The following is a 23265-nucleotide window of genomic DNA, read 5'->3' as shown; positions in this document are numbered from 1 at the left end:
GAAGTTACAATCCCAGGTGGCCCACCTACCTTTTTGCTTTTTCTTCTTGCCTTGTGTCGTTGACAGCTCCCATGATCCGTATGGCTGCGCCCGCGCCCTTCCCCGTCACTTGTACAGCCGCCCGTTGACCTCTACCCCGCCCCCGTGCCTGTGTTGGGTCTAACCCTTAAGCATCGTGTCCCCTGACCTCTTACCTGTTTAGCCTCTCGCCTACCGCGCCTAGCCGTCAGTCTTCGCGCCTCTACCCACCTTACTGTGGCCCACGTTGTCCTTAGCAGCCTTCTCTCTTTCATTATCACCCCTAGCGCCTTGTTGTTCACTCCTCTTTGTCAATGGCATCGTGCTCTATCTCCCCTTCCCTCTTTCCTTGTCCGTCAGTGCCCTTGTCCCTGCTTCCTCATGTTCTCCCTTGTTTGCGCGCCCTAAGCAGCCACCCGGCCGCATCGGGCAGTTGTACTTTTCCCGCGTTCACGCTCGGGCTTGTTCTTAGCGGCTGGCGGAGTTGTGGACTGTACACCCGCTCTGGCTATCCCGTTGGCCTCCGTCGTTCGTGGGCTCCAACAGCAAATCGCCCAGGTGGTTACCGGCGCGCTCCCAAACATCTGGATCGTTGCCCGCCAACGGGGACCGCTTCCCCTCTACCGTCCATTTGTTTGTCCTGGCGACCGCCGTCGCGGCTGCTGAAGCCACCTGCCAGGCGGAGCCTCTTTACCCGGCGCTGCCCCCCACGACGCTCCACGAGGCCTGCTATCGGCCCCTGTTTACACTACATCAGGCCACAGACGCGTAGTTAGCAAACCATCTGGCTCACGGGTGTTGTTGCCACTCATTTGCGCCTCAGTACAATAGTCACCCGGGAGCCTGTTTTCGCCGTAGTTTTCCCTGCACGTGCCACGCCCGCGCCAGAGTGCACCCTGGTATGATAATTGCCCTTACCTCGGCTCCTCGTTACGTGGTTCGTCACCTGCCTCTTTCCCTATGCTTCTGGGTTATCCCGGCTCGTTTCTTCCCTCCCCTCCCCGACGTGATCTCGGTTTGTCGGCGAATGGCCAGTGGTAGAATATATTATGTGATGTCTACTCGTGGGCCGTGTGATGGCGGCCACTATGCCTTCTCCTAGCATTCTTCCCTTTAGGTCTGCCTCGCCGCCGTGTCTGGTGGTCTCCACGGTGGCCCCCTCAGAGGGCTCGCCGGGTCGACAGTGGCCTCGTCTCATCATAGTCCTGTTTGCCGGGTCTTCTTTGTCCGACCCCACACCCTAACACTGCCCGGTTGTTGCTGGTTCCGCTCACACCCCTTTTTGCGTATCTCTGCACCTGACACCAGGCATTTACATTTCGCGTCTCTCCTTCTGTGGTACTGAATTTTATCCATCGATTCTACTATCAACCGTGCAGGGCGCGGCAGGCCCGCCCGGCACCGGCGTTGCAGATTGGTGCGGTGCCATCTTGAATCGGGATGCCCCGGCGTCCCGTGTAGGCCTTTTAGCGCCGAAGGCTCTTAGACACCAGGTGGCGTCGGCCCACTCCCTTTCACGATGGCTCAGTCACATAGAGGGACTGGGGCCCGCACTGTCTAACCCCTCCAGATCTGACTGCATGTTCTCGTGCTGAGCTGGGTGCCAGAGACGTTGGTCGTGGCCTTACCTGTGACGCGGTGGTCTAGCTCACTGGGGACGCCCCGGGTTCACAAAAGCTATGACGCCGTCCCGCGCCCTTTGGCCGTTCCCTGTTACCCCAACCCCGGTCCGGTTTCTTCCCTTTAGAATGGTTAACGGCTCCCGTGGCCCCATTGGTCGCTGGCAACCACCAAACGCTCGGCTCCCCGGTGGCCGGCGGCGCATACGCGGATCGTACGTTCTTGGCTGCGTTTCCCCTGGTCTCCGCCAGCTCCCATTTCTTCTCTCCGAGCTGCCTGCTGCTCCCCGTTGGTTGACTGTGATTTGCTAGCTCTTGTGGTATCCCCCCCAAGACCTCGGAGGCCGCCAGTCTCCGCCTCCTGTGTCGAGCTGGGCTGCTCTGAGCTGCACTCCCTTTTTTTTCCCTCATCGCCCTGTGTTGCCTTTGCCCTCCATTGTGACGGCTGTGAGGCCTCCTGAGGTTTTTTGCAAGGCAGCGCCCACCGGCACTGCGCTGCATGGTTTCCCTCCAACGAAACAGCCACCCCCTTGGTCGCCGCCCGCCCGGCTGTCCTCTCTGGCGCCGTTGCGCCCTGCGTTCTTTTCCAGCATTCTTTGTGTTTTGCCCCCGCGCCGGCTGGCCTCGCCGTGCTCTCCGCTGTTGTGGGCGGGGCCCAGCCAGGAAAAGACAGAGAGAACCGCGTGGCGGGTGTTTCCCTATCGTCCCATGTGCCTGGTTTTGCCTCAAGGGCCAGATTGCAGGGTCCCGCTGAGGTCGACGAGCTCCCTGGTGCGCCCTGGGCCTCACGGTGTTCCGCTTCGCACACCCCGCGACTATGCCGGTCCTCGTTCAGAGTGGCACCACTGGGCTGCTGATTAAGCCACCCAAGCTGAGTTTGGTGTGCCGGCAGCCTGCCTGCGTGCACCTGACTCCTCCTCCAGATTGTTGACAAAAATGGATATCACCCTGTCACCAGCGGCCCGGCCCGCCCAGGCCCCCCGCCGCTCTGCTTGGGTTGTCTGTCCAGCACCACGAGCGTCCCGGCGTCTAGTAGGAGGTGGCCTTCGAGTCCACATTTCAACCCCCTTGCCATGGCTCACCAGTGTGGGCCTATGGCACCTGGCGCGCCCGACCCCTGAGATGTGCCGTGAGTCCAACGCTCCAATGGGTGGTTCCCTTCGGGCCAGTAACCACCTACCATGCAAGTCCCTGAAGTTAAATTGTATAGTTTTTTTTGCACCACGACCCTTGCTCACGACCCGTTTCCACTCGACTCCCTTCCGCGTCTAACATCACCCTTTATTCTGTACTACATACATGAACAGATCGTTCAACTGTTCTCTTGTTTTCACCCCACCACATCGCCCCTGTGATCCTGCTGCGTGTTTGGTTATCAGTACGGCCGGTGCAAACGTACCCCTTCTACTGCGGGCCACCTGGCGGGTGGCTTTTTGCCTTTTATCAAATTATAAATGTACCTCCAAAAGTTACACCCAGGATTCTAGAACAACCTTTCCTGGCATGTGGCTTTTGATTCGGCTGGATGGCTTAATGATGGGGCCCGGTCGTGCCCTTTTGGTGTCACTGTCCTTGATGATTCGGATGCTTTCTTGTAGTGCCGAGTGTTCTCTCTTCCCCTCGCGGACGCCTACTTCTTGCCGCGAAATCCCGAGTTCTGCTGGTAGCGACACCCGATTCCTCACTCACCACCAGGTTACTGTGGGCCATGGGTATGTCCACGCGGTTGTCTTGGTTCTGCTCCCAGCCTCGAAGCGCGATCCCGGATTAATTATCCCCATCAACGCAATTTAGTGGAGCGTACTTCCGCAGACGACGATGCGCACAAGGATCACACCCCGACATACTATAGGCGGGCGTACCATGGGACGGCAGATCAGCGAGCTATAGAGCCTCACCGCGCCGATCCCTCACATCACGTCGGCGGTATTGCTTATGTACTTGATCTCTGATGGATCTTATGTGAAACGTTCCGTTCGAGCTCTCATGTTATTTTCAGGCCCCGTGGAGCCCAGGTCGTCGCACGCATGCACACGTTTAGCCCCCGAATCGGCCACAATCTGACTGCACTGAGCGATATTACACTACTTAAGGATCGCCAATCCTCGCACACTAGTTTCCACTCATACACTCAATCCAACCCATTCCCCCCTCTCACTTTATTCGTCTTAAGCCCGTGTCTTAACCCGTCGCGTGGTGTTCGGGATTATCTGTGTGCTTGTGAGTATCCCGCCGCAGCGTGGCCCCCTTCCCAGGGGCCCCATCTGAACACATGTTGGAAACATTTTACTCACTCGTCACCTCAGCTGCCATACGACATCTAAACCCTGCTGAGTATTGGCAAGTGCACTTAATCTCTTTTCATATGACAAACTCACCTTCCCGGGAATCAATTTTGTAAGTCTTTGCTGCACTCTCTTTCACAAGTATTTCTTATGCCCATTAGTGTTAAGAGCAGAATTAGGCAATTCGGCCCATCAAGTCTACTCTGCCATTCAATCGTAGCATCTATCTTTCCCTCTTAACCCTATTCTCCTGCCTTCTCCACATAACCCCTGATACCTGCACTAATCAAGAATCTATCTATATCTGCCTTAAAATATCCATTGACTTGGCTTCCATAGCCTTGTCTGGCCATGAATTCCACAGATTCACCACCATCTGACAAAAGAAATTCTTCCACAACTCATTCCTAAAGGAACGTCCTTTAATTCTGAGGCTGTGACCTCTGATCCGAGACTCATCCACTCGTGGAAATATCCTCTCCTCATCCACCCTATCCAAGCCTTTCACTATTCAGTAAGTTTCAATGAGGTCTCCCCCTCATCCTTCTAAACTCCACTGCCGTCAAACACTCATCATATGTTAACCCACTAATTCCTGCGATCATTCATGTGAACCTCCCCTGGACCCTCTCCAGCGTCAGCACATCCTTCCTCAGATTTCGGGCTTGATATCTTGGCTAAGGATAACATGGAACTGCGGACATTCCCGCTGTGGTGGTCTGCGAGGACCCTTTGTTGTAAAGGTTCAGGGTGACGTTGACTTTGGCAGTCTCAAGTAGACAGTTTCTTGCCCTTGTGTGAGTCTCGCGTTGCTCCAGCAGAAGGGTTAGCGTGAGAACGCCTTGCTTGGTAACGTTAAGGCCGTCCCTTGGTGAGCTTTGTGGAGCAATACTGCAGACCTTCTACTCACTTGGGCACCCCAGCTGCTCCGGCTCTCTTCCTTGCTGCCCCTCTCAGTTTCCACCCCAAGGCAGATTTATCACCCACCCACGAAGGGTGCAGCTTGTTGTCGAGGTCACTAACGTAAGAGACACCAACAAGTTTCTAAGCTGCAGTTTGCACTTCTGATCAAACACATGAGTACACTGTCCAACAGCTGGAAGTGATCATCCACCCGCTGATTCACGACTGATCCCTTTAAACGGTGCTGGGGAAGCAAACGTGGGATTCTGCGACGGCCCAACTTGGAACAGGGTCCTGCCGGTTCCTTGCCTTGAGTGGAATGAGTAATGTAGCCAAAAGCAAACTGCTAGACAGACAAACTCAGCAGGTCACGCAGAATCTGTGGAGACAACAGGATGGTCCAAGCTTAGGATTGAGAGCCTGTTTCAGGACTGAGAGAGAAGACGGCCAGTACTCAGACATGAGAGGGAGGGGTGAGGTAGGTGATAAATGGAAGCAGATGTGGAGGCATTATCATCCCCTCCTACCATCTGTCTCTCCTTATCATTTATTTTTTATACACTGGCTATCATCCCTCTCTACTCTCAATCTTTCACTCCCAATGCAGGATGTTGATCCAGAACATGGAACATCCCTTTGTCCCCACAGATGCTGTTTGACCCACTGAGTTCTTCTCGCAGTTTGTTTTTCACTCCAGCTTCCATCGTCTCCAGGTATTTATAGAATAGAACTCAAAGTGCTGGATTAACTCAGCGGGTCAGGCAGCATCTCTGCAGTACGTAGATAGGGTTGGGTTCCATCCTCAGGTCTGCTTCCAGCATCTGCAGTTCCTTGTGTCTACACGTATTAACAGAGCCTATTTGCCATAGCAGAAAGGCACTGGATCCTGAAAATAATCAAACTAAAAATGATGTAAGCTCATGTCGGGGTTTATAGCTCTGTCAAGGTTTAGGGAATAATTCCAGAACGAAGGGCCTATCCATCCAAAAGGCACGGCTGTCAATGCTGAGCAATGAAAGTGAGTGTTGCCCAAGTGGCTGAATTTGAGGAGTGCGAATACCTGGGTCATTTGTTGGCCTACAGTTGGTTGCAGAGTTTGTGAATGAGGAAGGCAAAGGAAGGATTTGACATGAGGTGAAGTGTTTAAATATCCATCATTTTAAATTCTTCTGAGCCTGTCTCCTCCCATCAACACAAAGCTGGCTGCTGTGCCCAGGCAGTGCGTCGCCAAAGACTGGCCACAACAAAAGTGGTGTCGTTTACAAATGTTACCGAGCAGAGATGCAAGTTTTTTTTCTTCTCTTCTTTGTCATTATAGGAAAGTCATTTGAGATCACTTACATCCGACTGAAGTTTCACACCAGCAGACCGGAGAGCTTTTCCATCTATAAGAGGACGAGGGAGGATGCCCCATGGATTCCCTACCAGTATTACAGCGCTTCATGCCGTCAAACCTACCGCACGACGGCCGGGACCTTTCTCCGCCCCGGAGATGAAGAGCGAGTGGCATTCTGCACCGAGGAGTTCAGCGACATCTCCCCTCTGAACGGGGGGAACGTGGCCTTCTCCACCTTGGAAGGGAGACCCAGCGCTTACAGTTTTGACACCAGCCCCGTCCTGCAGGTAACCTATATCCTTCATCGCAAGGGAGATTCCTGCTGTAAAATCTCTTGCTAACTTAAGTGTTGGCCGTGGCTTGATGGGAAGCTGGTTCATGTCCCATTCAAGACATCTCAGTCCTGTCTTCCTGGCTCACACTAAATGAGGTTGACTTGACTAAATGAGTGCTGAAGGAACCACTGCATTGTTGACTCTGCAGACTGTTATGTGAGACATCAAACCACCAAGCAGATATAAAAGATCTCACAGTGAAATAACGAAGATAAACATAGAAACATTAGGTGCAGGAGTAGGCCATTCGGCCCTTCGAGCCTGCACCGCCACTCAATATGATCATGGCTGATCATCCAACTCAGTATCCCGTACCTGCCTTCTCTCCATACCCTTTGATCCCCTAGCCACAAGGGCCACATCTAACTCCCTCTTAAATATAGCCAATGAACTGGCCTCGACTACCCTCAGTGGCAGAGAGTTCCAGAGATTCACCACTCTCTGTGTGAAAAAAGTTCTTCTCATCTCGGTTTTAAAGGATTTCCCCCTTATCCTTAAGCTGTGACCCCTTGTCCTGGACTTCCCCAACATTGGGAGCAATCTTCCTGCATCTAGCCTGTCCAACCCCTTAAGAATTTTGTAAGTTCCTATAAGATCCCCTCTCAATCTCCTAAATTCTAGAGAGGAAACCTCTTCCCATTGACAAAATGTATCCTTCCACAAAAGAAAGGAAACAACCTCGTAATTTATCACCTGTAGGCTTGTTATGTGGAAACTGGTTGCCATGTTTCCACCATTACAACACATCAAAAGGGCTTCATTGGCTCTATATTTTTTGGGATTTGAAAGAAAAGCAAGTCTTTTACTTTTTCCTGCAGACTGCACACTAGGCTATGAGGAAACAACAGCACTGGTGATCCCATTGTCAGCATCATGCACTCCTTGCTTGCTAATGATGTCATTGATCGAAGTATACTTCTCTGTAGATACTGCAACTTACAGGAGAGGCACAGCAGGGGATGCAGAGTCAAACTTGTTCAACATTGTTCAATTGAATTCTGCCAACAGTATAAGTTTGCTATGGATGCGTGTGGGCAGGCACACAGGCGCGGAGACAAAGATTTTTTGTAAGGGAGAGTCGATGGGTTGATTTCCCCTGACTGACCCTTTCACCCTTAATAAAGCAGCATCGGAACAGCATCCTGTAAAGCACACTATAAGCCCTCTCATTTCCTCTGCCTCTCTGATTGAAGTTTGCCAATTAAAGGGAGATTCAGGGTCATTCTTCCTGCAGACTTGTGTGGGAATTGTTTTCGAGATTGCCTCAAGATACAGCTACCACATTAAGGCTCTTTGCCCAAGATGAGATGCTGATTACTTTTAAAGACATACTTCAGACAGGAGAGCTGGCTGGTAATTAAGGTCAGGGTTTCTCACTGCCTCTTGACCTTCCCCTACTTAAAAATCACAGCACTGGCTCCCGTCCAGAACTTGGACGACCAGTAACATAGAAACATAGAGAATAAGTGCAGGAGTAGGCCATTCAGCCCTTCGAGCCTGCACCGCCATTCAATACGATCATGGCTGATCTTCCAACTCAGTATCCTGTACCTGCCTTCTCTCCATACCCCCTGATCCCTTTAGCCACAAGGGCCACATCTAACTCCCTCTTAAATATAGCCAAGGACTGGCCTCAACTACCTTCTGTGGCTGATCAGTCAGGGGTGACCGCACACTCCTCCCATACATCTGCCGCTCCAATTACTTAATGACAAACGTGGGTAAATTGTGAAAGATAACCAGGCGTGGTATTTCCTCCAGTGCCATAGTGTTTGTGACAGAGGGAGTTGTATCCCCAGCACTGTGCTGTGCTCCACAATGTGGGAAACTAGCTTCCTGCTGATGGGCAACTTGCGATGCCTAAACCTAGAGCAACACCGAGCAATGTTCCCTCACCGCTGAAGGGACAGTGCAATTGATTGATTGCTTTTCTTACATCTGAGTTAGCAAGTATCTGATGTGTGATCAATTCCCGCACGTAATCCAGCCTGAGACTCCCAGTGCCAGAACTGGCCATGTCTTGCAAATGCTGCCCTTAACCTGAGGCTAAACCTGCCCTTCTTGGTGGTTGTAAATTAACATATGGTCAGTGCATCATGAAAATGCACGAGAGCTCTCCCTAAAGTCAAATGGCCATCCATTCCTATGTTTAAGAAAGAAGTGCAGATGCTGATAAATCGAAAGTAGACATCTCTGGAAAAAAAGGAACAGGTGATGTGTTTCGGGTCTGAAGAAGGATCATGACCCGAAACATCACCTTTCCTTTCTCCAGAGATGCTCCCTGTCCCGTTGAGATACTCCAGCATTTTGTGTCTATCTTCTTACTAAACTAGATTGTTGGTTATTTGCACATTTAAGCTTGCAAATCCCAGCTGTGCATAAATTGGCTGCCATGTTTCCTACATTATATCGGTAGATCAGTGGTTATGAAGTGCTTTGGAACTTACTGCTTTCTAAAATATCCTTTATCCTTCTTATTACGTCTTGTCTCTCCCTATCACTGCCATCTTTCCCAGCACTATAATTCTCTTAGACAGTCTTGTTCTCTAACTGTGGCCTTTAGCTCCCCCTTGAATTTAATCCCTGCTCCATTGGCAGCTGTGCCTTCCGCTACTTCAACCCATGTACACAAAAGTCTTTTGAGGAGAGGTCCAAATAAATTATCCTAATCATTTCTCACATGGGATGTTTAATTTCAGCCTCACGTAAATTAATATTTTAATATTTCTACTCATGTACATAAGACATGATTAAAATTCTGTGGACTCAGTGGGTTCTGGATCCTAGCTGTTTCTCATTATCAGCTTGGAGATATTCACCGTTTTACTAATGAAACACCTCGTTGCAACGTGTACTTGTTAAGATGCATGTTTTACTCTAATTTTTTTCAATGCTTCTTTTCCGGTTTCTCTCTTTACCTCTTGCACAATTTGTGTTTTGGCGCTTGTTCATATATTTATACTTCATTCATTAACCATTTCACAGTTGAGAATAAATTGACCTCTATTTCACATATTTGCAATTATAAATGGGGGAAAAAAACTCTGCAAAGGCCAGTGAAATGCGAAACACTTCCAAGGAAAGAAAATATCCTTCCTCTTTTCAGGTTTCACCATCACAAGAATGCGAGAAAACAGGACCAGGTGTACCCACTTGCCACTGAACCCTGCTCCTTCATTCAATATGATCATGGTTGAAGATAGACACAAATAGGAATTGGAGTGGCATGGGCTAAATGCAGGCAGTGGGACTAGCCCAAATGCCAACACAAAATGCTGGAGTAACTCAGCGGGCCATGCAGCATCTCGGGAGAGAAGGAATGGGTGACGTTTCGGGTCGAGACCCTTCTTCAGACCATGGCTGATCTCTGCTAACCCCAACTCTTCATCTCTGCCAGCTCCCCATAACCCTCAATCCCTTGATTTTTCAAATATTTATCTTTCTCCAGCTGAAATAATATCTAATGATCTGACCTCCGCCACCCTTTTGAGCAGAGAATTCCAGAGAGTCATTATCCCCCGAGAGAAGAAATATCGACAAACCTCTGTTTGAAATGACCGGCCCCTTATTTTAGTATTTAACAAGGAACTGCAGATGCTGGAAAAATCGAAGGTACACAAAAATGCTGGAGAAACTCAGCGGGTGCAGCAGCATCTATGGAGCGAAGGAAATAGGCAACGTTTCGGCCCGAAACCCTTCCGGGTTTCGGCCCGAAACGTTGCCTATTACCTTCCCAGTTTCGGCCCGAAACGTTGCCTATTTCCTTTGCTCCATAGATGCTGCTGCACCCGCTGAGTTTCTCCAGCATTTTTGTGTACCCTTATTTTAATAGCTTTGGTCTCTTGTTTGTGATTCACACTTGGAAAACATCTCAACATCTGCCATGTCAAGCCTCTTTGAATAAGGCCATCACTCATTCTATTAAACTCCAAGGAATATAAATTCAAATTGTCCAACCTCTCTTGAAAGGACAACCATCTCATCCGAGGAATCAACCTGGTGAATCTTCTTTGGACTGCCTTTAATGTCACTATACCCTTTTTTGACAAGGGGACTAAAACTGTGCATGTTATTCCATGCGTGACCATGCCAACCGCCTGGGTAATTGAAACTATTCTTAATCTCCAGCCCTTTTGTAACACAACCAACAGATTGATGGCTGCCTTATCTACTTGCTGGATCTGCCAGCCAACTTGTTGTGATTCATGTACAAAGAACCGAGATCCCTCTGAATGTTGCACATTTGCAGTCTCTCTCCATGTAGATAACAATCCACTATCTGGTTCGTTTTACTGATATCTATGTGATACAATTTTTGATCTATGTTAACACACTTCCTCCAGTATCTTGACCTCCTAATTTATGCACTGGGCACTTGCCAAATGCTTTTTTGAAATCTAAATACCGTTACATCTGCAGGTTCTCCCTCCATCAACTAGATACGCGCATCTTCAAAGAAACTACAGTCACAGCCCCCTATATAATTTATATGTGCTGAAAGTTATCTACAAGTGCAGGCATTAATTTTTATGAACCAGAGCATGTTTTCAAGTTAAAGGCAGATTTTCTGAAAGGGAAAGGAAATAGTTCAAGAAATTTGCTAACCTGCCTTGTTTCATGTTAGTTTCGTCACGTCAGACCATCAAGAAACCAATTCGCTTTTTCTCGGTTCCGGATACTGAATAAGTCAAAACTTCCAGATGTCTGTTTACCTGTTCGTGTTGTGTCCCTAATATCCCCGCTGGGCTTGGTCTGGTCATCTCAGTCATATTTACAGGTTAATTACCGTGGTGTTCGAAATCTCAAATAAAACAAAAGATAACAAGAGAATGGAAAGACTGGCTGCCTCTATGGAGAGAGAACTTCTCAGGCTTGGACCCTATGCTGAAAGATCATCAATCTGCTTGCCTGACACACTTACCAATTTTTTTTTTAAATGTCACTGATTGTGGTCCAGAGAGTCTGTTTATAAATTGACTGAGGAGTAGGAGATTCACACTTGTGTAAAAATATACTATTGGAACTTACCCAAAACAAGACACCTTACCCCATTTAGATGGAGCAAACCCCTCATTGCAATGTTGGAGGCTCCATGGTGAAATGGCCGTTCGTTGTTCATTCCCTGACCGAATCTCCAGAAACACCTCCCGAAACAGTGCAACCTCTCTTTTTCCTTCAAGATGTTCCTGAAAACCCACCACCCTGGCCAAACATTTCGACATCTGTTCCAGTGTTTATGTTTTGCGATTCTGAACATTTTTCTTTGATGTTGTTCCTCTGTAGTGCCTTGGGGTGTTTTGCTGCATTGAAGGCACTGTATAGATGATTGCTTTTGTTACGTTACGAGAAGAATGTTGTGTGGCCTTGCGATCTGGCTTAGTCTGATGCCCCTTCCCTCCAACCTGCCCATCATGCCAGTGGCAAATACTCAAAATGAAACTGAAGAACTTGGAATCTTCCTCTTTTCTTCTGGATACAGCAACTCTGCTTTTCCTGTTAGCCGTTTTTTTAGTGAGAGATCATTTACTGTCAGATGTCTTGTACGTATAATTCACCTCATGGGGGTTTGGCTTTGCTACACCACAGTGATGGGCACAACTCTGGGGGGTTTTATTGTATGAGCTTTATTTTAGTTTAGTTTAGAGATACAGCATGGACAAAGGCCATTCGGCCCGCCGGGTCCATGCTGACCTGTGATCCCCGTACACTAGCACCATCCTACATAGTAGTGCCAATTTACAATTTTTACCGAAGCCAATTAACGTACAAACCTGTACGTGTGGGAGGAAACTGGGGCAACTGAGGAAAAGCCACGCAGTCACAGGGAGAACGAACAAACTCCGTACAGACAGCACCTCTAGTCAGGATTGAACCGGGGCCTCTGGCGCGGTAAGGCAGCAACTCTAACACTGCGCCACCGTGGCTCCTTTCCCCCCACTTGTTCACCATTTACAATAGCATTAAGGCCAATCGTGAAACAAGTATGCAGAATCGAACTTCCGTCTTCCCTCGGATTTTTTCACACCTTACCCTTCCTTATCTCTGTATCTACCTCTCCCCTGACTCTGTCTGAAGAAGGGTCTCGACCCGAAACGTCACCCATTCCTTCTCTCCAGAGATGCTGCCTGTCCCACCGAGCTACTCAGCATTTTGTGTCTCTTTCATGCAGAATCGCATCATTTTTGCTTGTTCTGTCCTTTTGAGTACGTTTATAACTTACAAGCACTTTTAGTGCCATCATTACTTTTTATAGACCCATTGTCCATTAACCTATCATTCCTGGCAACAAGAGGCAGTCACAGAAGGTCAGCTTGTTTGTGTCCCGTGAGTGAACTTAAAGTTGGACACGAGGTTGTGCCCTGCTCTTCTGGCCTCGTGCAATAAATGCTTCATGTCATGATTTGTTTTCATTGGCTGTGTAGTGGTTACACAGTGTACTGAATCTTTCTGGGAGGATCAGACAGTCTGAGTGCTTCTGCAGGTCACGGTGCTGCTGCCTGTCCATCATTCATGCTGATGAGCATCAACCCGATCCGCATCCTCACAGGACCACGGTTTGTCAGTAGTTGCCCACCACTAGCCCACCCTCTGCACTTCAGTCAACACCCCTGAAACAACAGGCAGCATGCATGGGAGCATCCATTCATAAAATGCGTACCGATCGCGGGGAAACTCAGCCCATTACTGCCCGCACATCTGGGAACAGCTGCCTCTCCTACACTCCCTCTTCTGCCCACTCTCTCCTCCACCTCTCCTAGCCCCCACTGTCCCAGCCACCTTATCTCCCCTCCTTACCTTTCCCTCTTCTCCCCCTCATTCTTTCTTCACACTCTTTCCCTCCCCCACTCCTCTCCTTCTCCCCCTCCCTTGTCCTCCAACCCCTCCAACCTGCTCACGTATCCCCCTCCTACTACCCATCTCCAACCTCCATTCCTATCCACCTCTCCTACCCCTTCATGCCCCCATTTCCTACTCCCTCTCCAAAACCCTCGCCTACCTCCCCTCTCCAAACCTTCACTCCAACTCTCTCCAATCCACCCTTTCATCTCTTCTGCAACCCCTCTGCTCACTCCCCTCTGCCCACTCCCTCTCCTACGTAACCTCTCCAATCCCCCCTCCAACATCCCCAATCATGACTCCTTCCTACTCCTCCCCTGCTCCCTCCTTTCCTACCCTGCCCCTCCTTCAACCCTGACCCCTCCTCCTCCTTGCACCCCCCTCGTCCGTCTTGCTGTACCCTCCCCCCACTCCCAATCCTTCCTGCCTTTGCTTTCTGACCAGGTGTGTTTGTTTCATTGCAGGAATGGGTGACGGCCACTGATCTGCTCATCTCCTTAAACCGACTGAACACCTTTGGCGACGATCTCTTCAAGGATCCCCAGGTCCTGCGCTCCTATTATTATGCCATATCTGATCTGTCTGTGGGTGGCAGGTAATTATCCATTGCCCCTTCAGCCATTTCTCCACAGTGCGTTGATCTAATATTCAGGTTGGTTGAATGATCTAAACTGAGCGTCTTCCTTACAACGAAGATGGACCCAAAATGTTGGAGAAACTCAGTGGGACAGCCGGCATCTCTGCCTGTTCCGCTGAGCTACTCCAGCATTTTTGTGTCTACCTTTTAGGTGTCCTTGAGACTCTTGAAAGGCGCCCATAAATAAAATGTATTATTATTATTATTATCTTCAGTTTAAACCAGCATCTGCAGTTTCTTCCTACATGTCTTCCTTACAACATCAGCTCATCCACTTGTCAATCCAAGAGGCTAATCTATTAGCAAGGTCAGTGATGTTTTCTGCGGAAAGAGGAAGCTGGGGACTGCCTGATGTTTGATGTGAGGTTATGGGAGTGTTTATTAGTGCAGGCATTTGCGATGGTGGGGAACTGTCAGTCTGCGACCATAAATAGATCATCAATAAGGCCAAGAGGGAGATCAGGAGGAACTCCGTCAATGGAGCGTGGAACTCATCACCATCCTGAATAAAAATCTTGACTGACTTTAAATCTGGATATTTACAGGGATAATGCACTTTAACAGGCTCTTCATTCCTATTTCCCATCCAACTTCTATCAATTATCCTTATATATATATGACTTAGACGTAAAGGTAAATAGGTTGGTTAGTAAGTTTGCAGGTGACAAGAGTGGTGGGGCCGCAGACTGTGAGGAAAGTTGTCAAAGTGTACAGCGGGGTATAGATCAGTCACACAAATGGGTGGAGAAATGGCAGTCCCAGCAAGTCTAAGGGTTGCACCTTGGGAGGTCAAATGTAAGGGGGAAATATACAATTAATGGCAGATCCCTCGCAGCATTGATGTGCGGAGGGTTCAAAGATTCAAGATCCAAGTCCATAGCTCCATGAATGTGGCAACACAAGTAGATAGAGTGGTAAAGAAGGGATATGGTATGCTTGGTCTCATAGGTTAGGGTATAAGAGTCAGGAAGTCATGATGCAGCTATATAAGACTTTGGTTATGCCGCATTTTGGAGTATTGCATGCAGTTATGGTTGCCCCAGTACAAGAAGGATGAAGGCTTTGGAAAGGGTGCAGAGGATATGTACCAGAATGATGCCTGGATTAGCGGACATTAGCCACAGGAAGAGGGTGGACAGACTTGGATTGTGTACTCTGCAGAGCTGGAGGTTGCAGAGAAATCTGAGTGATGTATATAAAATTATCAGAGGCATAGATAGGGAAGACAGTTAGATTCTTTTTCCGTGGATTGAAAAATCAAATGCTAGCGGGCATCCCTTTAAGGTGAGGGAGGCAGTAAAGAGGAGATGTTTAGGGCAAGATTTTTGCACTGAAGGCGGTGAGTGCCTGGAATGCGTTGCTGGAGATGGTGGTTGAGGCAGATATGATAGTGCATTTAAGAGCCTTTTGGATAGGCGTATGAATATTTAGGGAATGGATGTGGATTATGTGCATCGGATAAGAACTGGCCTTGGCATCATGCTCGGAACAGACATTGTGAGCCGAAGGGCCTATTCTGTATTCTCTCTTCAATGTCATCTTAGGATGGTACCTTGCAAGCTACCTTGCATCTTCAATGTTTTAGTTCCTTATATTTGGAGATAATATTCTCGTGAGTAGAGGCTCAAGGCTTCCAGATCAAGGGGTCACAGTTTAAGGATAAGGCGGGAAATCTTTTAGGACCGAGATGAGGAAAACATTTTTCACCCAGAGAGTGGTGAAACTCTGGAGTTCTCTGCCACAGAAGGTAGTTGAGGCCAGTTCATTGGCTATATTTAAGAGGGAGTTACATGTGGCCCTTGTGGCTAAAGGGATCAGGCGGTATGGAGAGATGGCAGGTACAGGATACTGAGTTGGATGATCAGCCATGATCATATTGAATGGCGGTGCAGGCTCGAAGGGCCGAATGGCCTACTCCTGCACCTATTTTCAATGTTTCTAAGACTGTTGGAAGATGCCGTCCAGGTATTTTGACCAGTATCAACTTGAGTATTCAGTTGATGTATCAACTGGAAGTTGCTAAATGATGAATGGACATCTGGCAACCGCTCATCTGTCCAAATGAGAAGCAGATGTAAGAGAGGAGCATGTGGAAAGCAATTATAACCAGAAGGCCAGCTCGTTCTGGATACTTGGAGGGATAGTCATCCATTCTTTCGTAATCTGCCTTTCATGCTTGCTCTGCTTTTCAACACATGCTCTCATTCTATCTCTACATTGTTTGCCTCTCTCATTCTCCGTCATTCTCAATGTTGTTCCCTTTTTCACTGTGTTGCTCGACTCCCTTATCTCTTGCTTTCTTTTTGTCTAATTCTGTCTTTCTGTGACAAAGTTTGTTCCTTTGGCTTTGCCTTTATTTTTTCTCCTTTTTCCTTCACTCTTTCCCTCGCAACTCACTCTCTCTTCCACTTCCTCTCTCTTTCTTTCCCATTCCTACATTCTTGGTCTCAGACAGACAGACATATTTACCACATCAAACCATTCTGTGATCCAATCTGCCGCCACAAACATCCTTTTACGCCTCCACCCCCCTCGGCTGCAGGCAGTGGAATAAACAAAACAGATTCAATCGCAGGCCAGGCCAGGCCCATAAATCTGACTGAAGCAGAGAGGATGGTGAGGTGAGTACATGATTTTAGAATTTAGAATTTAGAAGATTGAGGGGGGATCTTATAGAAACTTACAAAATTCTTAAGGGGTTGGACAGGCTAGATGCAGGAAGATTGTTCCCGATGTTGGGGAAGTCCAGGGCAAGGGGTCACAGTTTAAGGATAAGGGGAAAATCCTTTAGGACCGAGATGAGGAAAACATTTTTCACACAGAGAGTGGTGAATCTCTGGAATTCTCAGCCACATAAGGTAGTTGAGGCCAGTTCATTGGCTATATTTACGAGGGAGTTAGATGTGGCCCTTGTGGCTAAAGGGATCGGGGGTATGGAGAGAAGTCAGGTACAGGATACTGAGTTGGATAATCAGCCATGATCATATTGAATGGCGGTGCAGGCTCGAAGGGCTGAATGGCCTACTCCTGCACATGTTTCTATGATGGCGGAGTGAGGGGCTGCGGATTAATCTGGCTGAATTGAAGTGATAACAGCTGGTCCGGGTGCTACATTGCAGGCCGTGTTACGGTTAGATATACTGCTCATAGCCCAGTCCACCTCAGATGGGAAACTGGCGATTGTTGTCATGGCAACTGTGAGCCCCTGGTGAAATGTCCAGGTGCTACCGAAAAGGCCCCAGTACTTCCGCTATGATCTATCTCACTGGCCAAGATACTCAAAAACAATTCTTCTATTCTTGCTCCTTTTGACTTTTGCCTCTCAAAATGTACCCCTTGAGAAACATGCTTTTCTCTTTGTAGTTACAATTTCACAAGGTTTTCCTGTCAAATTCCACCTCTGGGTGAAATCGGTCTGTTCATTATTTTGGTACATCGTGCGTGGATGGCTGAGTCACGATTGTTCCCTCAGTAGGCTGTGGCTTCAACTTTCAGTTCACAGATTTGAGCACTCAAATCTTTTTTAAAATTAAAAAAACTATATTTTATTCATAAAAGACAGGGGAAAAAATGGAATCAAAATCTTTACATTCATTGTCCCATCAAATCAATACATTCATTGGAGACAAGATATAACTCATACTGTAATCTTGAACAAAACACAAAATGCTTGAGGAACTCAGCAGGTCAGGCAGCATCTGTGGAGGGAATAATAGATGGATGACATTTTGGGTTGGGACCCTTCTTTGGGGGTAAGAAAGTTCTTGATCTGACTCATTGCCTGTCCATTCCCTCTTCAGATGCTGGCTAACCCGCTGAGTTCCTCCAGCACTTTGTGTTTTGCTCAATAGCTTCATTGTACATGAGCGTAAAAATCTAGGCTGACACTTATGGTCACTGAGAGAGTTCTACCTTATCAGAAGTACGGATTTGTGAATTAGACATTGTCGAGGCTTCATCTGCCCCTCTGTTGGATGGAAAAGACCAACTGGTCACTATGTAGAAGAAGAGCGACGGAAATCTCGCAGCATACAGTATATTCCTGAAACAACGTCGCTCAAAAACACCAATTTGTATCTTTACTTTCCAGAATCCTGCTGGTCCACGCTGAGTATAAAGTGCTCTGTGATATCTGAGGTTGGGAAAAATGCTATAATAAGTGAAAGTCCTGTTCAACAAAGGGCAGCGTATTATAAAGCTGGCCTCTTCTGTACGTCACTACCAAATAGTTTTCATATATCAAAGGGTCAGCTTGATTGCAGGACAGCTGTTGAACATCTGCTCCTTGGAAGCCTGAACTCAAGTTTGAAATGTCTTCCGTTTATGAGTGTTGGAGCCTTTCCATTCTTGCCCTGAATCATGCAACCTGTCGTTCTCTGGCCTGTCAAAAGTTCCTGGTTTTGCTCTCCCCATTTTATTTTCCGTGTAGCCCTTACGAGGATAATGAGGCAAAATTAACCTCGCTTCTTGAGGGTGGGTCCTCAGAAGTTGTAAGGGAAATCATGGGAACTGAGATGTGAAGAGTTTTTGGGGTATCAGGAATAGGAGGTCATTCACTCCTTTAAACAGAGAGGGAGAAAGTGATGTGGATGGCAGAGCTGGTAGAGCTGCTGCCTCACAGCGCGAGAGACCCAGGCTCGATCCTGCTATTGGGTGGTCTGTGTGGAGTTTTCACGTTTTCACTGTAACCTCGTGGATTTCCTCTGGATGATCTGGCTTCTTAGACTTGGTTTATACTCTCTAGAATTTATGAGATTGAGAGGGGATCTTATAGAAACTTACAAAATTCTTAAGGGGTTGGACAGGCTAGATGCAGGAAGATTGTTCCCGATGTTAGGAAATCCAGGACAAGGGGTCACAGCTTAAGGATAAGGGGGAAATCCTTTAAAACCGAGATGAGAAGAACTTTTTTCACACAGAGAGTGGTGAATCTCTGGAACTCTCTGCCACAGAGGGTAGTTGAGGCCAGTTCATTGGCTATATTTAAGAGGGAGTTAGATGTGGCCCTTGTGGCTAAGGGGATCAGGGGGTATGGAGAGAAGGCAAGTACGGGATACTGAGTTGGATGATCAGCCACGATCATATTGAATGGCGGTGCAGGCTCGAAGGGCCGAATGGCCTACTCCTGCACCTAAGTTCTATGTTTCTATGTTTCTTCCCACATCCAAAAGACGTGTGGGTTAGTAGGGCCAATTGGCCTCTGTAAAATGTGTAGCAAGTGTATGAGAATCGATTTCAATCAACCAATTTGTTCCAGTAGGAAGTTTGCCTCATTTGGATTAAGTACCAGCCGCCTATACCTGGCCCATGTCTCCTTCTTCCTCCTGACCAGGGCCTCAATTTCTCTCATCCACCAGAGTTCCTTGCTCCTACCTCCCTTTGCCCTTCACTCTAATAGGAAGATGCAAACCTTGAACTCTCATCGTCGCTGATTTAAAATCATCCCACTTTCAATCACAATCACAATAATACTTTATTAGCCAGGTATGTTTTGCTGAATATAGTGTTACTGGTAAGAGAAAGTGCAGATAAAAAAAGTGCAGGGGCTAAAAGAGGTAGAATGGGAGATCAAGAATTCAATATCAAGGTTCAAGGTCTTTTATTGTCACGTGTACCAATTGAGGTACAGTGAGATTCAATTTACCATACAGCCATATTAAAACAAGCAACAAGACACGCAACTACATAAAAGTTAACATACTGTTCCACCACAGCGGATTCCCCACCTTCCTCACTATGATGGAAGGCAATAAAGCCCAATTTTCTTCCCTCTTTATTTTCCCGCGGTGGGGTCAGTCAAACCATCCGAGTCGGGGCAATGGAAGCTCCCGCAGACGGCGGTTGAAGCCCCTGCATCAGGGCGATCGAAACTCCCACGTCGGGGCGGTCGAAGCTCCTGCGGCTTGGAGCTCCCAAAGTCGGTCTCTAACCAGAGACCGTGAGCTCCACGATGTTAAGTCCGCAGGCTCCTGCAGTTGGAGCTTCCAAAGTCAATCTCCAGCAGAGGCACCAGCTCCTCGATGTTAGGCCGCAGTGTGGACAGAGATACGATACGGAAAAAATTGCATCTCCGTCGAGGTAAGAGATTTAAAAAAAGTTTCTCCCAACCCCCCACCCCCCACATAAAACAAGCTAAAGAACAAAAAACATACATTTAAAACATACTATAAAACAAGTTCAAGAAGGAACTGCACATGCTGGAAAATCGAAGGTAGACAAAAATGCTGGAGAAACTCAGCGGGTGCGACAGCATTCATGGAGCGAAGGAAATAGGCAACGTTTTGGGCCGAAACCCTTCTTCAGGCGAAGGGTTTCGACCCGAAACGTTGCCTATTTCCTTTGCTCCATAGATGCTGCCGCACCCGCTGAATTTCTCCAGCATTTTTGTCTACCTATAAAACAACAAAGAAGGAATGGACGAGACAGATTGTTGGCAAGGCAACCGATATGGTATTGGGAGAGATGATCAGTCATAATCATTTTGAATGACGGGCTCAAGGTACTGAATGTCCTTTGCCTTCTCTAATTTTTCCTTGAAATATGACAATTTCTCCATTACCAATGGAGGTAAACGATTAACTGGAGCGGCACTCACTCCCAGTTCATTACTGGGGGAACACCACACTGTCCAGGGGTCCGAATGCCATCTAAAGTGAACATGATAGATCCCTAAGGAACTGTTTTGATTACTACCACAGGCTGCCATTGTCCTGAAGACCATGTACCCTCAACTAGCATCATTAAAAATCACCTTCCTTGTTCATTTATCTCACAAGACAGAGAGGAGAAGCAGAGATTTGGAAATAGGAACGAATATAAAACAAATAGAGATGAAGCAATAAAGGGAGGGTGGGTGGATAACGAGAAGTAAAGCAGAATAAAGGGACAAACAAAGGAAGCAAGAGTAAACAAACGCTGGAAACATTGTTTAATAAAGTGTAGGAAGGAACTGCAGATGCTAGTTCACACCGAAGATTGACACAATTGCTGGAGTAGCTCAGCGGGACAGACAGGCGACCATTGCCATTATATAGAAACATTATTTAGAGAAGGAATAGGAGATCTCCCATCTTCTTCAGACTGAGAGTCAGGGGATACATTTATCACATTATTTGTTTGTAGGACCAGATGATATTGTAATTATGTTTCCAGCATTAAACATGGACTACACTAATATGGCAGTAAAATGCGAAGGCACAAAAAGCAAAAACGTCTTTTCCTCTGCTTGTGTTTGCAGGTGCAAGTGTAATGGCCATGCCAGTGAATGTGTAACCAATGGCCAGGGCAGGCTTGTGTGTGATTGTCAGCACAACACGACCGGCGTGGACTGTGACAAGTGTCGTCCGTTTTTCCACGACAGACCTTGGGCACGTGGATCATCACAGGCTGCGAATGAGTGTCTGCGTAAGTGTCTGAGGAACAGACAATCTGAGTGTAGTCTGAGGGTTTAAACTTGTCTCCTCTTTGGGATGGGGGGGGAAGGCAGGCACGGGTTACTGATTGTGGATGATCAGCCATGATCACAATGAATGGCAGTGCTGGCACGCAGGGCCGAATGGCCTCCTCCTGCACCTTATTGTCTATGTTTCTATGTAATGACAATGGTCTCTTCAAGAACAGGAGCAGGTGTGGATACGCCCCAGGAATTTGATCTGGCACAGCTGTTTGGTCGTGCACGAGATTAATAATCATTCATAATGAAACAAGGCCTAATGGTTCCTTCCCATTACCTTGGTCTAGCCTGCAACTGCAGTGGGAGATCGGAGCAATGTACCTTTAACGGGGAGCTGTATCGCAGGACCGAACATGGAGGGCAGTGCCTGAACTGTAGGGACCATACAGCAGGGCCGCACTGTGAGAGGTGTGAAGAGAACTTTTACAGGAAGCATGATGCTGATTCCTGCCAAGCCTGCAACTGCAGCCTCACGGGTGAGTTAAAGGTGCCCTGTGTACACTTGTGTGTTTCCATCTATGTACCGTAGGTAAACATAAGTAAATGCAAGTGTTCCTGTACATTATGTTTGTATATCTGCATGTGTATCAACAAGCATGTCCAGCTAATCTTTTGCGTATGAGGGTGTTGAGTATCCCAGTGGTGCGTGAGTCTCATAGGAGTGGAATATCCCAGTGACAGTGAATTCCAGTGACGGCAAGTATCCCGGTGATGGGGAATATCCCAGTGACAGGGAGTGGAGGGTGTGGTGTATCCCAATCACAGTGACGAGGAGTGTGGGTGCAGAGTGCCTCAGTTTGTTCTTGTGTGAGGGAGGGGGTGCATTCTAGAGTTTAAGCTGCAGGCTTGACCATGACACTGGGTAGGGAGGCTGCAGCAGTGTGCTTGGTGCCGTGTGGTTTCAAGGCTTCTCTCCTCGTTCCGCAGGCTCACTGAGTTTGCAATGTGACCAAAACGGAGACTGCATTTGCAAAGCGACCGTGACAGGAGAGAAGTGTGACCAGTGCCAGTCGGGCTATCACTCGCTCTCCGAGGGAGGGTGCAGGTAACGGGGATGTGGGACAGGGTGCGGTCTCAGAATCAATATCCCGAACAACACTGTGCCTGTCTGTACTGGCCCTTGGAAAGAACTACCTCAGTACTCCCAGCTCACTATTACCCTCATTCACTGTATACTCCGGCAGATTTACACCAGCAGCTTGGTCAGTATGTTTCCATGCTGAATGACTCCATGACTTGCTCCGTTTACCATTTCATGCTTTTTTTGTCAATTCATTTTATATTGTGACCCTTCATTACCAACTGTTCTGCCGCTTGGCCCTTATTTACCCTGGTAAAGCTCTCCATGGTTGTGAAGGGTTTCTTCAAATCTCTGGCAAAATGTCCCTGCTCATCCAGCCTTGCATCGTATGCTCTGCCATTTCCCCACTCCCACCATCAATGCTCAGTCCTGCAGCTTTCATTCCATTCACCTTCCATTCCAACAGCCGCTGCTATCAATTGAAGATAGACACAATATGCTGGAGCAACTGCTACCAATGGTTCAGCCTCCAGTCATCATAACCCTCTGCTATCAAAATTCAGCCATCAGTCACTCCTGTTTCTGCGGTAAATGACACAACCACCAGTTGTGCAGTCTGAAACCTGCACCACACCTCCAAACCCCCAACACCATCGAGGGCACAGCATAGAGCCGTTTCCCATTTCCCTTTGGCTCCAATGGTTCTGCTTGCAGCCATTTCCCGCTCCTGTTCCACTATCAGTGTCACAGCCTCCAGTTAACAGCCCCCCCGTGTCTGTGGTGCATCTTGAAACAATCGCAACTCTTACCATCCTGTCATT

General features: G+C 47.9%; 1 protein-coding gene across 1 annotated transcript in view; it reads left to right on the top strand.

The window, feature by feature from the left end:
- Positions 1-23265, top strand: part of LOC129712046 (laminin subunit gamma-3-like) — an 82239-nt gene that overhangs the window by 24354 nt on the left and 34620 nt on the right. The window contains 5 exon segments of the mRNA XM_055660194.1: positions 6144-6448; positions 13798-13928; positions 21208-21374; positions 21711-21899; positions 22351-22468. Coding sequence (XP_055516169.1) covers positions 6144-6448; positions 13798-13928; positions 21208-21374; positions 21711-21899; positions 22351-22468 — 910 coding nt within the window.

This window comes from Leucoraja erinacea, chromosome 31 (assembly GCF_028641065.1).
Source record: "Leucoraja erinacea ecotype New England chromosome 31, Leri_hhj_1, whole genome shotgun sequence".
Taxonomy (NCBI): domain Eukaryota; kingdom Metazoa; phylum Chordata; class Chondrichthyes; order Rajiformes; family Rajidae; genus Leucoraja; species Leucoraja erinaceus.
This window is presented reverse-complemented; position numbering and strand designations above follow the sequence as displayed.